Source organism: Poromitra crassiceps (assembly GCF_964638095.1).
Source record: "Poromitra crassiceps genome assembly, chromosome: 1".
NCBI lineage: Eukaryota > Metazoa > Chordata > Actinopteri > Beryciformes > Melamphaidae > Poromitra > Poromitra crassiceps.
In genome coordinates this window covers 71,528,005-71,542,889 of record NC_139623.1, presented here as the reverse complement: position 1 = coordinate 71,542,889, position 14,885 = coordinate 71,528,005, and the positions used below count along the sequence as shown (strand labels likewise).

General features: G+C 46.4%; 1 protein-coding gene across 2 annotated transcripts in view; it reads left to right on the top strand.

Annotated features, from left to right (window-relative positions):
• nf2b (NF2, moesin-ezrin-radixin like (MERLIN) tumor suppressor b) overlaps window positions 1-14,885 on the top strand; it is an 85,931-nt gene that overhangs the window by 28,000 nt on the left and 43,046 nt on the right. For both annotated transcript variants that reach the window (XM_083649229.1, XM_083649230.1), the window contains exons 10-12: window positions 5,716-5,790; window positions 5,890-6,003; window positions 7,944-8,066. In XM_083649229.1, coding sequence (XP_083505355.1) covers window positions 5,716-5,790; window positions 5,890-6,003; window positions 7,944-8,066 — 312 coding nt within the window. The remainder of the gene's footprint in view (window positions 1-5,715; window positions 5,791-5,889; window positions 6,004-7,943; window positions 8,067-14,885) is intronic.

Sequence of the window (14,885 nt, the reverse complement as noted above, 5' to 3'; positions counted from 1 at the left end):
TAGGAAGAAGGTGGAAAGGAAACGCGCTTCCTTGTTGCAGAGGAGAAACGCCATTGAAATGCCCCCTCGCCGCGCTGCAGAGCTGATCGACTTGCTGCAGAGCAGCAGACATCGAAACCGCCGTAGTCAAACCCGTGACCAACATGATCGATCCTGGTCCCTGGACCCCGTTCCTATGTGCCAGCCTTGCTGCAGGGCGAACCTGGATTGCCTAGTCAAACCCGTGACGAACATGATCGATCCGGTAACAGCAGCGCCTGGTCCCAAAGCCTGTGTCGTGTCGCAGCATTCCTCCCAGCGAGAGGAGGGAAACGAGCAGCAGAGGAGGCAAAACGCTGATGGGGAAGGAGGGGGAAGGAGGTGCGATCCAGCAGCAGCTGTGGAGAGAACTCTCTCTCTGTGTGTGTGTGTGTGTGTGTGTGTGTGTGTGTGTGTGTGTGTGTGTGCGTGCGTGCGTGCGTGTGTCTGTGTGTGTCTGTCTGTCTGTCTGTCTGTCTGTACACTCACTCACACTGAGCAAACTGTATTGTTGAATGTAAAAAAAGCACTTCATATATATATATATATATTTTTTTTTTTTTGTCATTTGTGTCATAATGAATAATATTTACATGTCTGATGTCAATACAGTTCAAAATAAAAGAATTGAGAGCGAGTTCTGCCTGATATTGTGTGCTGTGTACATAAATGCCATTTTCTGCAATTTCTTTTCTCACAGAGACTTTTTGGGTGAAAACAGGGTGTATATAAATGGCTATAAGTAGAGTACAGAACATGCTAAAAGCTCACTTTTTTTTCCCTGGTGAACCCAGAGACGTACATCTTCATTTTGAGGTATTGCAAATCACTCTGGTGCTAATAGATAATTTACTGTGGGTCTTGAAAGATGACCAACAATTATGAAAATCTTTGGCCTGTGCTAAATATTGGCAGTCCTAAACTGGCGGTGAATGAGTTAACACTTTGAGTGCCACGGCCCTTGGGCAAAAGGTTGCTGTACTGTGCCACATAGGCCGCAATGCATTTTAATATAGCCATATCATTTTTTGTGTTCCTCTTATATGGACAACCAATAGCCTCAATGAAACTTTGAACCCTTCTGTTTCATTTAAAAAAAAAACTGTGTTTATAAACCGTTCCATTTTGGAAATACACCCCTCTGAAAAAGAGTGTTTTCGACCGAAAAGAGCATGCTGAAATTAGTTTCTGAGATAATCACATCTTTATGTTAGAAAGGCGACAGAATGAATTCTGCTTTGAGTTGAACAAAATGCTATAGCTGAAATGAAAGGTTAGAATGTCTAGTTTACCTGCGGGAAAAAGTATGTCAAAAGAATGTTTAGTTTATTTTCTACAAATATTAGTAAACAGCTTGGTCTAACATCAAAATGTTCACTTTCATGGGGTCATGCTGGATATTGAAGTCTCTATTTACATAGGGAAACAAGATATCACCTTTATTTTTATTTTTATGAAACTACACATTGAAAGCTTTCATTTGATGTGTAACATAATAACAATATTCAAAACACAACATGTCCTGCACTGTTTTATCTTCTTCACATGGACCTTCAAAATAGTTGGAAATCAAGACAACTTTATGTAAACATAGGCCAACATCGAGCCTGCTGCTGCCTGGGTGTGTGTGTACTGTCAATGGTTGTATGCTGTTAGTGCCCTGCGTGCCCCACCCCCCTCCTCCTCCTCCTCCGTGGTGGGAGGAGTCGAGTGTCTCTGCTGCGGTTTGCTCTGAGTTTGATCTGCACTGAAAAGTCCGCTGCCTGCATCCCCCGCTTTTTTACAGCGTGTCCTCGGCTCCCAGCTGAGAATAATGTAACTTTTCAGAAAGACGCTGGTGTCGCCGTGTCGGCAACTAAATCATATGGATGGACTATCGCAGCGGACACGGATGGGGCTCAATTGTGGCAGCAGATGACTGCTCTTCACAGGCACAGCTAACGTTATGCTTCAAGCATATCGATGCGATTTCCGTATTCCGTTTCCTCATGACTTCTTCTCTCTTTTCTCCTGGCCTTTGTCTAATCGGGAGGGCACTGTCGCCACCTAAGGGTTCTGTAAAATAGGTTAGACACATTCAATAGCTCCCATATTGTAAGAGGCGATGTAAGAGGCTTAGATCGACATCCCCCCGTCAAAATATAAATTTGGAGTTATTGACGCCATTTGGCGTCGCTGGCAGCCTACGGTAAATTTCTCCTGACGCCATTTGGCGTCGCTGGCACTCAATGTGTTAAGAGGAGTGTTGGAGAGGAGACACATTGAAATAAAGAGTTCATTGAGGAGAACACGTTGTCTTTCGTATTTTCTGCCATAGGCATTCATTTTGTAAAAAAAAATATATATATAAAAAAAAATAGTATTAATATGATCGATAATTGATCGTTAATTTTCACCAATAATCGATTATGGAAAATTTTCAAAATGAACATCCCTATCCGCAACGAGCCCCGCCACCAAAATCTTTAATTACAAATCTCCCCGCCGTCGCCCATCCCCCGATCCATCTCATCTCGTCTTCCCTTCTCATCCTCCACATGCCGCGCCGCCTGGCATGCAAAACTACTCTGTGCTCAGCTCCATAAGAGTAATGTTATATGTAGATGTAGGCAGGCACAATGACCGATGAATAAAACGTTGTGTTCCCCCCCATATCTTCAGTGCCTACTGCCCAGGTGGGGTATCTCGTCGTAAGGGCCTTTCTCTCTGTGTGGAGTTTGCATGTTCTCCCCGTGCTCCCCCAGGGGGTTCTCCGTATATAACCCCCCCACTAAAAACATGCAGAAGATCAGATCGTCATCGTCATCCGACCAGTGACGACAACATCTGAAGTTGGTCCCCAGGCGCTGTACGAGAAAGCGACCACTGCTCCTGGCCTGCCCCCCGGAGGAAAGGACATGCCTGGATGGGTTAAATGCAGAGGACACTTTTCACCGGCCACCGTCAGCATGAGTGTGTTGTGGCCGCATGCATGTGTTGTGGTGTTCGTGTGACAATAAAAGTTGCGTTACGAGAGTTTTTTTTTTTTTTTTTTTTATAGCGTAGTTTTGCGCCGCTGTCAGTCAGAGGCTGTAATTAATCGTCCTACCTGTCCGTCTTGCAGTGCTGTGGGAGGATGAAAGCAATCCATTCCAGTCTGTCCAAACTTAATGCCGATCTAATCTCAGTATGAGATGCAGGGAAATATATTATAGTAGCTTATGTGTTTAGAAGAGCATTGTCACGCTGTCCAGACAGTCTTGCTATAGTATTGCGTTATATTTTACATGTTTGCTATATTTAAACTGCCATTAGATTTGTGTGCGGAGATGACGGCGGGGATGAAAGTCGCTGTGCGGGGGGAGGCTCACTTTTAAAAGTCTGTAGGCTACGTGTGTCTATGTGCTTTGGTGCGACAATATCACTGCATCTCATGTTCAGTTTAACATTATTAGTATTTTATCTTATCAACGTTACTCCGAGCCGATGGCGAGCAGGCGAGGCAGTGGAGAACGAGAGTGAAAAAAGAAAAGAGGCAGACTGAAGCGCAGATCAAAGGGCAAAGCGCCTGCAAACAGGGCTGCAATCAGACCTTACTAGTGGTGTCCGCTCACCACGGACACCAGAAACATGTCCAAATATACAGCAGCAGCATCATCCATTCACTGACAAATAGTCCAAACAACACACACTCACTGCTGCGTCTGCAAGTTGCCATCAGCGTCCACTGACACACACACACTGTCCGACCACGCTTGGGGCCAATTGCGGCCCGCGGACTGATTTTAAGTGGCCCTCGTCTTGTCTCTCAAAATACACTATATGTGGCCCTCCACACAGTATTGGTTAATCAAGCAAGTTCAATTTGCATTTTTTCCCCTCACCTAATGATGACTGCACTATCATACAGTTTGTACAAGCACCAAGTAGGAACAGCACATGCAGAACTAATGTTTTCAGATGGTAAACAAAATCTTTCTAGTACATTTGTATGTGATTTTTTTATTTCAGTTTTTTATAACCAATATGATGTGAGAAGCACATGGCCCCCTGGCATTTTCACATGATCTACCGTAAATTCCGGACTATAAGCCGCGGCTTTTTTCCCGTTTTTTGGCCTTTTTTGGCCCCTGCGGCTTATATAACGGTGCGGCTTATCTATGGATTTTTTCAAAAAAAAAAAAAAAATCTCTCTTTTTTTAGCACTCTTTCTAACTATAAATCCACTTCTGTTTTAATTTCCTCTCTTGCCCTCTTTTAACAACATAACATAACATAACATAACACAACACAGGTAAGCAGAAAGAAAAAGACGAAGCAATCACCTCACCGCCATGAATGAGGAAATGACTCACCTGCTGGAGGCTGGAGATACACGGCTTGGGCTAAACTTTTACTCCGTGAAACACTATCGATTAAGTCCGACATCGCTCAGAGGTTTGAGCAGCTTGAAAACAAGTTTGAAAACGTGCAGAAGTCCATCCACTCACTCACTAAAGAAAATAAGCGAACAGAGTTTCTAATGCGGAAAAGCGCATCAGCGCACTGGAGGACAAAAACAACACAGTGAGTCCGAAAGTGGATAAAATGCAAAAACAAATCGAACCCCTGCACACGCAGGTTGATGACTTAATCAGCAGGAGTAAAAGAAATAACATTCGCCTGATCAATGTAAAAGAGGGAGCTGAGATTGGTGACATGGACGCTTTCGTGGCAAAATCCTGTGTTACATCCTGGACCTGAAGGAAGGCGAGAAACCACCAGAGGTGGACAGGGCACACCGGGCGCCTCGGCCACGTCCAGACCCCGGCCTGCCACCGAGGGCCATCTTCATCTGCCTACTCCGCTGGCCCGACCGTCAACTCATCCTCCAGGCTGCGGGGAAGAAGCCCCTCACCTGGGAGGGTACGCGCTTTTTCGTCCGGCAGGACCTCTCCGCGTTGGTGCAACAGAAACGCGCAACATACAACAGCATCATCGAAAAGTTTAAAGTCAATGGATATCGCTTTGGCGTACTGTACCCAGCGAGACTCGTCATAACCATTGATGGACAGCGGCGGAACAAGAGCTCAAAGTGAAACTGCCGAATATCTTTTGAGTTGGACTGGTCAATAGTACTGTGAGTAACTAAAATAAAAAAATAAAAAACGGAATTCTCTCTTCTTTAGCACTCTTTCTAACTATAAATCCACTTCTGTTTTAATTTCCTCTCTTGCCCTCTTTTCACCACACCGCGGACACTGTGTGCACTGTAAAAAAAAACAAAAAATACCATTAAAACACCCGCGGCTTATAGTCCGGTGCGGCTTATATAAGAAAAAAATAGTCAACTTTGAAGGTGCGGCTTATAGACCGGTGCGCCTTATAGTCCGGAATTTACGGTAATCTGGCCCCCATTTGAAAAAGTTTGGACACCCCTAGCCTATGTAGATAGTGAGTGCAAACAAACAGCAGTTGAATACAGTGTGAATACAGTGAATGTCCCTGTGACGTTTACACAGGGGGCGAGGTGTAAAAATCCCACAAAGATCACGGCTTTCACAGGCTGTGTAATAGGGGCTATTGACTGTTGCTGGGATCAAACGTGTGTCCTTTTGGGGGTGGAATGGTCTCTCTAAACACTAATGGGCTCTGGTGTAATGGCAAAGAAGCTGTGCCAATGTCATTGTGTCAATAGTGCAAAAATAACTGACATTTACAACTGTTTTCACATTGCAGTTCACGATAAAACCTCTCGACAAGAAGACAGATGTTTTCAAATTCTACTCATCCCAACTGCGAGTCAACAAACTGGTTGGTCACCTGCTTATCTGTGTAAACTCGATTCTATGCTCTGCTCAACTGCTAGAGGAAATATGAAATTCACTGGCTTGTGTTGCTTGCATCTCCTAGATCCTGCAGTTGTGCATCGGTAACCATGACCTCTTCATGAGGAGGAGGAAGGTGGACACTATTGAGGTGCAGCAGATGAAGGCGCAAGCTAAAGAGGAGAAGGCCCGCAAGAAGGTCAGCTCTCTTTCAGTTCCTTGTAACAAAAGGGTTTGTTCACATATCAGTCAGATGTATCAGATTTATAACATTATTCCAAAAAAAGGGATTTTTTAATGACTGTTGACAGTATTAAGTTTATATATAGAAGAAGAGAGAAAATGTCCTCTGTAAAAACCTTTTGACACTAATATTTCAACAAAATGAAACAACTGACTTCTGAGTTGTCAAAAACAGATTCTCGCTGATCACGCTATGACTGAGTGTGTGTGCCACAGCGCGCTGTCAATCTCTCCCCCCGCATCATGCACACAGAAAGGCATGGAAATACCAAAAGAAAACATTTCAATGGCTTCTGTGTGCTTTATACTTGTGCAGAATCGTTTTATTTTGAAAACATCCGACTGGAAGTCATCTTGTTATTATCGCTAACTAACACAGGAGTGGAGCCCGGTCAGCGCAGTCTGCGTCTCTGCTTCGTTAGCTGGTTTAGCTCGCTGGCATGACCAGACTCCAAAACAGATGGAATTAAAATGTGTCAGACAATGGTTTTGTATGCATGAGACGAAGCTACAGCTGCAGCAGTAGTTCTGGCTAATGTTAGCTGGATGGCAATGACAATGACATCCTAACGTTAGTTAACGTGTAATGTTAGCAACGCTACGTTAGATAGCATCCCGCTAACTAAGACTATCAAGCAGATTCTGTTAGGTTAACCAACATGGAATTCAAGATCGCTAAAATGTGTTGACAATCTGGCTATGCTGTCTGTTAGCTAATGTTAAACCATCTAAGAGCAGGTTTGGGTTTGGCTATAGTTTGAACTTAAACAGAGCAGCCAGCAATGTTAGCTGTCTGGATACCCAACACCCAGGATCTCCTCAGTGATTTTCACTTTTAAAGCATTTAGTGACATATCCCACAGTGTGCACTGTGCACACTGTGGGATATGTTAACAAGACCAACATAATTAAATAATTATTTTCTAGGGCTTTCCTCATACTTTGCCACCGACAGCCCTCCACATTAACAATGTTGCTGCCTGCTACAACCAAGAAGCTCGTCAACGCTTTTCTGCGCTGGCTGTAGGTTTAGACCTAGCCTTGTTTGTTTATGCCCTAAACGGATGTCCCTTTAATGTAGCAGTGTAACTGTAACATGGGTAACATGTACAATCACTAAGATCAAATTTGTTTTGACTGTTTTGATTTGATTATCCTTAGCAAACATAGGCTACAAGTAACGTTAATCAGAAAATTTTCAGAGTGACAAGTTTTCTATCAGATTAGTGTTAGCTAGTGACATAAGTATGGTTTCATTGTGCTTGTTCGGGACATCTACGTTAACGTTATAGCGTTAATGCTAGCTAGTTAATGTTAGCAAATAACCTTTAATCAGATATTTGCAGAGTGACAAGTTTTCTATCAGATTAGCGTCAGCTAGTGACATAACATAAGTAACGTTCCATTATGCTTGTTCGGGACAAATATGAAGAAGCATAAAGCTTAAAACTCCAAATCCATTTTGGTGACACGAGTTTTAGTTTAGTCACCCTATATGCAATGGACATCAGTTATGCTCATCTTTGGTAGCTCCTGGAGGCATCTTGTATAAAATAGAGCCATATTCAAAAAGGATAATCAAATTAAAACGGTAAAAACAAATGTGATCTTAGTGATTGTACATGTTACAGTATATCACCGCCGTCAATTCAATGTTTACAGCGAGCCCAGCTAGGCAGCGGAAGCTGAGAGTATCGTATTCTGCTTTGGTCACGTGACCTTCAGCATAAGGCCTATTAGATAGGATGTATGCATACATACTATAGAAACTACATGAAATCATTAATATCTTCTTGTTTACCCGTTGGCTCATTGATTATCGATTATGGTCAATTCTTCATTGTTGATTCGATTAAAACTATGATTGGGTGTACTGTGCTGGCTTTCCGTCTCTAGGTGGAGCGTCAAATCTTGGCACGGGAGAAACAGATGAGGGAGGAAGCAGAAAGAGCGAAAGAGGAGATGGAGCGAAGACTTTTCCAGCTGCAGGATGAGGCGCGGCTGGCCAACGAGGCACTGGTGAGGGCTGAACTTTCTGTTTGACATGAGATAATAATATATATCATATATAGGGCTGGGCGATATGGCCTCTAAAGAATATCTTGCGATACACAATATATATCTTGATATTTTTGAAATATCTCATAAATGCTCAATTTAACCCTTCAGGGTTCATATACATTTTGACCAATGGATTTCCATAACTTTTCCATGACTTTAAACCAAATTTCCAATATACATGAAAAAGTCAGTGAGTAAAATAATCTTCTATGTAATGTAACTACTAACAGATTACAATAATTGAAAAACTAACATGGTCATTTAGTACTAAAACAAGTTACTAGCCCCAACACTGGGCTGGGCAATATGGACCAAAAATCATATCTCAGTATTTTTAGGCTGTATGGCGAAATATGATATATCTTGGTATTTTCTACAAAGTGGGCTAGATTTTCAATTGTAAATTGGGCTGGGCGATATGGACTCTTAAAAAATTGATTTACACAATGTGATTTTTGATTTTAAAAAATCATCAGTGAATAATGATATATGGAAAATACGATAGGGTCATCGCAACTGGCCCACCTTTACAGGTACTCTGCCCTGCACCATCTGTGAGCCCGTGGCATCGCTCTTTCCTCTCCTTCCTCCTCCTTTCAGGCACCAGCGGGACTGTGCTAGGCAGGGGCGTCCTCATCCCTGTGCCAAGTCTGGACTTGGCCGCCTACCTCCACTGGACAAGAGTTGAGTGGCTACAGCAGGTCATCAGATGGGCACCCTCCCTTCTAGATGTTTCGTCAATTTAAGCCCATGACACATCGGGAGGGCTTGACAGCAGATCCAGCGTCCTGGGTCTACCCCCGCTGACCACCACCCAACTCTATGCTGTTGGTCCATCGACAGGTTGGCTCTGCCACCTCACCTCCCGCTGAATCCAAATCCAACGAGATGCTGTTTCTGCCTGTTTGGTGATGTTGCCTACCAGCCGCTTCCTAGCCACACCTTCGATCCCCAACCGTCCAAGGGATCTCCAGAGCGACTGCCCAGGGAAGCCTCTGCAGCCGACCTCTACAGGTAGGTTCCAGGCCTTCCATCCATTTTCCTGGCTCTCGAGGATGAGGGCTTGATATTTTTTGAGCTTACGCTCATATGCCTCCTCTATCCTCTCTTCCCAGGGTACTGTTAGTTCTATAAGCACCACCTGTTTGGAACCCCTAGACCAGAGGACGATATCCGGTCTGAGGCTAGTGTGGGCTATCTCCTCTGGGAATTTGAGCTGCTTCTTCAGATCTACCCGCATCTCCCAATCATTTGCTGAGGCCAGGATGCCTTTGCTCCTCCATCCTGCTGCAGCACTCTCTCCTGACCTGACAAAGTTGATAAAGCGGGGCCCGGTGTGAACTTGTTTAGGCTTTTTCCTTGCCTGTTCCACACCATCTGCCAACTGAGCCAAGATCTTATCATGACGCCAGCGGAATTTCCCGTCTGCCAAGCTTGACCGGCAGGATGAGAGAACATGCTTGAGGTTAGCTGGCCTCCCACAGAGTGTACAGCTGGGGCTCTCCACCAACCCCCACGTGTGGAGGTTTGATGGAGTAGGCAGGACATCGTAGACGGAACTCAGCAAGAACTTTATCCGATGTCCTTCCATGCTCCTGATGTCCTGCCAGGTCAGGGTCCTCTCTCGTACGCCCTCCCACCTTGTCCAGCTGCCCTGTTTCTTCATGGCTACAGCCTTGACATGCCGGGTTTCCTCCTCAGCCTTACAGATCTCTCTCTGCACCATGCTACGCTGTTCCTTTGGGCCAGCTTTTCTCCAGCTCGATCTGGTTGAGCAACCCAGTCCAAGCCTGCCCTGGGCTACTATCCCAACGATGTCAGCATGATGTAGTCGATCCTCCGCCTCTGTCAGAGCTCTGCTGGCTGACCACTTGCGGCCTGTCCTGACCACGATGCCTGCCTGGCGTACTCTTTCGTCCTTGCTGTCTCGCAGCATCATGGCCTGTCGTGTCTTTGTTGCTTTATACTCCTCGACCACTGATGTTACTGGCAGCTGCAGCTTGCTGCCCGTGCTGTACAGTCCAATGGAGCAAAAACTTCTTGGTACACCCAGCCATCTCCTCAGATAGGTGTTAATCGTCCTCTCCAGTCCCTCAACGGTGGAGACAGGTACCTCATTAACAAGCAGAGGCCAGAGCAGTCTGGGAAGTACCCCATGTTGGTAACCCCAGGCCTTGTACTTGCCAGGTAGGCCACTCTTCTCCAGGGATGTCATCCAGGTGTCTGTTTGGATAAGCATCTCCCTCACACTCTTCTTATCGTTAAGGTCCGCCCTGTACCATTTCCCCAAGCTCTTCACCGGTCTCTCCTTGACCGTTGGGATGATGGTATCATTGATCTTGAAACGGAACCTGTCTTGGACATGCCCCTTCCTCAGTACCAAGCTTCTCGACTTTGCAGGTTTGAACTCCATCCTTGCCCAATCGGTGAGCTCAACCAAGTCCTCCAAGATCCATCTTCCTTCAGGTACTGATTTTGCCGTGATGGTGAGGTCATCCATGAATGCTCTTATAGGTACCTGCTGGATGCCGCTTGCCAGCACTGCGCCCCGACTTCTCTGCTGACTTGACGAGAAGGTTCATCGCTGCGGAAAACAGAATCACAGAGATTGTGCAGCCCGTGAGAATGCCCACCTCGAGCCTCTGCCAGTCGGTGGTGAAGTCTCCACAGGTGAAACGCAGGTTGAAGTTGTCGAAGTAGCACTGCACAAGCTTTTGGTACCGCTCTGGGACATGGTAGGTCTTCAGCGTCAACTCCACCAGCTTGTGGGGTATTGTCCCATAGGCGTTCGTCAGATCTAGCCACAGGACTGCCAGGTCACCATGGTTTCTCTTTGCATCTTCGATGATCTTGGTGATTACGCTGGTATGCTCAAGGCAGCCCGACACCCCTGGAACTCCACCCTTTTGGACTGATGTGTCCATATACCCATTGTCCAACATGTAGGTGGTCAGCCTCTTTGCCAGAATCCCAAGGAAGTATGGCTGGGACGGATCAGAAAACCCACGGATCGGATCGCGTGACGGATTTTGAGCCACGGATCACAGATTTTTCGGATCAGCAAAAAAAAAATATATAGGCTATATCAGATTTTTTCTCTCAAAATTAGATTTTCGATTTGAATTTTTAATACTATTATACTTCTCTAACAATTTGTTGCCCTGCACAGCTCAAAAAATATTTTTTTCTCATGACACAATTTATGCTTTTACTCTGAAGGCAAAACAACCCAGTTTCCTGTTTTAGGTGGCACTGCGCCTAACTTCCTGCCTGTTGCTTGATAACGTAGTCACATGACACGGGTACAGACCAGACCGGGTGAGTCTGGAAACATAACGTTGATGCTACGTTATGCTACTCGGTGGCCCCACGTGTTGTTTTGTTATGTGTCCAAGGCAACATTTCCCCGTCCGGTGATAATGTGTTCGTGAAACGTGTGCGCGCGCGCGCGTGTGTGTGTTGCGCTCTCCTTATCTTGTGGAGCCCGCAACACGCTGCTCGCATTCCTGTGCTTTTTCAGAGGTGTTGAAATAAGTTTGCTGTCTTTAGTAGCCACTAGCCACAGCCTTCAGAGAGACTTTACAGCGAAGGGATGAGGAAGCTCACTTGTGCTTGCCATGATGATGCCTGTCTGTGTCTGGCTGCGCTGCAGGCGTTCTCATACACTAACGTTAAACGTTAAATGAAACGAAAGGGGGGGGGGGGGTCCGCGGACCACGACGTTCCCAACCGTGTGCCGAACCGTGGGGGGTGATCCGTACGGGTCACGGATTATCCGTGATCCGTCCCAGCCCTACAAGGAAGATTTTGCCTTAAGTGTTGAGGAGTGAGATGGTACGAAACTGCTTGATTCCTGCAGAGTTCTCTTCTTTAGGGATGAAGCATCACTCTGCAACCAACCAGCTGTCAGCAAGGAAGTCCTTCCTCCATGCCACTCTCAGTAACTTCCAAAGTCGTCTCCTGAGCCTTTCGCAATATTTGTACACTTTGTACGGAATGCCATTAGGCCCTGGGGCTGATTTCGCTCTGGCCTTCCTGACAAAGGTATTCACTTCCTGCCAGCTTGGTTCCTCAGTTCTGAAGGGGATGGATGGTTCTGCTGGTTTTATGAGCTTCTCCATATTGCCTAAGCTGTCTTCCCTTCTGGAGTCACTATGGACCTGGCGAAGGTGCTCCTCCACCTCCTCCTTTGTCGCTTTCAGCTCCCCTGATCTTTTGTCGCCCAGAAGTTTCGACAGGTATTTAAATGGGTTCTTGGTGAAGTCTGTCCTTTCCTTCATCCGTCGCTTTCTGTCCCTGCGGTGACATTCAGCTCTTCGCAAGCTCTTAATACGCTCCCTCAAGTTGTCACGAATTTCTGTGAGTGCTAGTCTCTCCACTGCTGATGCTTCCCGAAAAGCCTTCCTCAGCCTCCGCAGATCCCCTCTAAGGATTGCTATCTCCTTCAGGCGTCTGTTTTCCTTGGGCTGGATGTTTGTTCTGGCTTTCAACTCTTTCTTTCCAAAGCGATCAGCACCTATGCTCCAGATGATGGAAGCCATCGCTTTGAGCTTCCTCCCCACATCTCCTGCCAAAGTCGTTTCCAGCACCTGGTCTACGTCGTGATCAAACATCTCCCACTCCTTCTTTGCCGCTGCGGCAGGCCAGTTTACTCGTTCCATCCGAGCCACTCCTGCGTGGGTGTTCTGTTCAGGTCGTCTGGTATCCTGAGTGCCTTCCATTTCTGTCTGGTGCCTTGTATCCTCTGACACATCAGCGATGCTGTTCCTGCTCCCCTCTTCGTCATGTGCCTGGAGATTCCGGGGACTGTGGTTTGGCTTTTCGGATCAGCAAAAAAAAAATATATAGGCTATATCAGATTTTTTTCTCTCAAAATTAGATTTTCGATTTGAATTTTTAATACTATTATACTTCTCTAACAATTTGTTGCCCTGCACAGCTCAAAAAATATTTTTTTCTCATGACACAATTTATGCTTTTACTCTGAAGGCAAAACAACCCAGTTTCCTGTTTTAGGTGGCACTGCGCCTAACTTCCTGCCTGTTGCTTGATAACGTAGTCACATGACACGGGTACAGACCAGACCGGGTGAGTCTGGAAACATAACGTTGATGCTACGTTATGCTACTCGGTGGCCCCACGTGTTGTTTTGTTATGTGTCCAAGGCAACATTTCCCCGTCCGGTGATAATGTGTTCGTGAAACGTGTGCGCGCGCGCGTGTGTGTGTGTTGCGCTCTCCTTATCTTGTGGAGCCCGCAACACGCTGCTCGCATTCCTGTGCTTTTTCAGAGGTGTTGAAATAAGTTTGCTGTCTTTAGTAGCCACTAGCCACAGCCTTCAGAGAGACTTTACAGCGAAGGGATGAGGAAGCTCACTTGTGCTTGCCATGATGATGCCTGTCTGTGTCTGGCTGCGCTGCAGGCGTTCTCATACACTAACGTTAAACGTTAAATGAAACGAAAGGGGGGGGGGGGTCCGCGGACCACGACGTTCCCAACCGTGTGCCGAACCGTGGGGGGTGATCCGTACGGGTCACGGATTATCCGTGATCCGTCCCAGCCCTACAAGGAAGATTTTGCCTTAAGTGTTGAGGAGTGAGATGGTACGAAACTGCTTGATTCCTGCAGAGTTCTCTTCTTTAGGGATGAAGCATCACTCTGCAACCAACCAGCTGTCAGCAAGGAAGTCCTTCCTCCATGCCACTCTCAGTAACTTCCAAAGTCGTCTCCTGAGCCTTTCGCAATATTTGTACACTTTGTACGGAATGCCATTAGGCCCTGGGGCTGATTTCGCTCTGGCCTTCCTGACAAAGGTATTCACTTCCTGCCAGCTTGGTTCCTCAGTTCTGAAGGGGATGGATGGTTCTGCTGGTTTTATGAGCTTCTCCATATTGCCTAAGCTGTCTTCCCTTCTGGAGTCACTATGGACCTGGCGAAGGTGCTCCTCCACCTCCTCCTTTGTCGCTTTCAGCTCCCCTGATCTTTTGTCGCCCAGAAGTTTCGACAGGTATTTAAATGGGTTCTTGGTGAAGTCTGTCCTTTCCTTCATCCGTCGCTTTCTGTCCCTGCGGTGACATTCAGCTCTTCGCAAGCTCTTAATACGCTCCCTCAAGTTGTCACGAATTTCTGTGAGTGCTAGTCTCTCCACTGCTGATGCTTCCCGAAAAGCCTTCCTCAGCCTCCGCAGATCCCCTCTAAGGATTGCTATCTCCTTCAGGCGTCTGTTTTCCTTGGGCTGGATGTTTGTTCTGGCTTTCAACTCTTTCTTTCCAAAGCGATCAGCACCTATGCTCCAGATGATGGAAGCCATCGCTTTGAGCTTCCTCCCCACATCTCCTGCCAAAGTCGTTTCCAGCACCTGGTCTACGTCGTGATCAAACATCTCCCACTCCTTCTTTGCCGCTGCGGCAGGCCAGTTTACTCGTTCCATCCGAGCCACTCCTGCGTGGGTGTTCTGTTCAGGTCGTCTGGTATCCTGAGTGCCTTCCATTTCTGTCTGGTGCCTTGTATCCTCTGACACATCAGCGATGCTGTTCCTGCTCCCCTCTTCGTCATGTGCCTGGAGATTCCGGGGACTGTGGTTTGGCTCCTGCACCGGCCTCTCCTCCGTCTCACCAGGTTGCCCTGTGCGTTGTACATTACGTTCAGGTTGCAAGCACTTCATCCTTGACTGGTGTATCTTCAGACCCCTCTCGTTTTTGCATATCTTCCCACATCTGCAGACCCGGGATAAATCGCTTAGCTGTTCCGTAGTCGATTGTCCGTCATGGGTGGTCA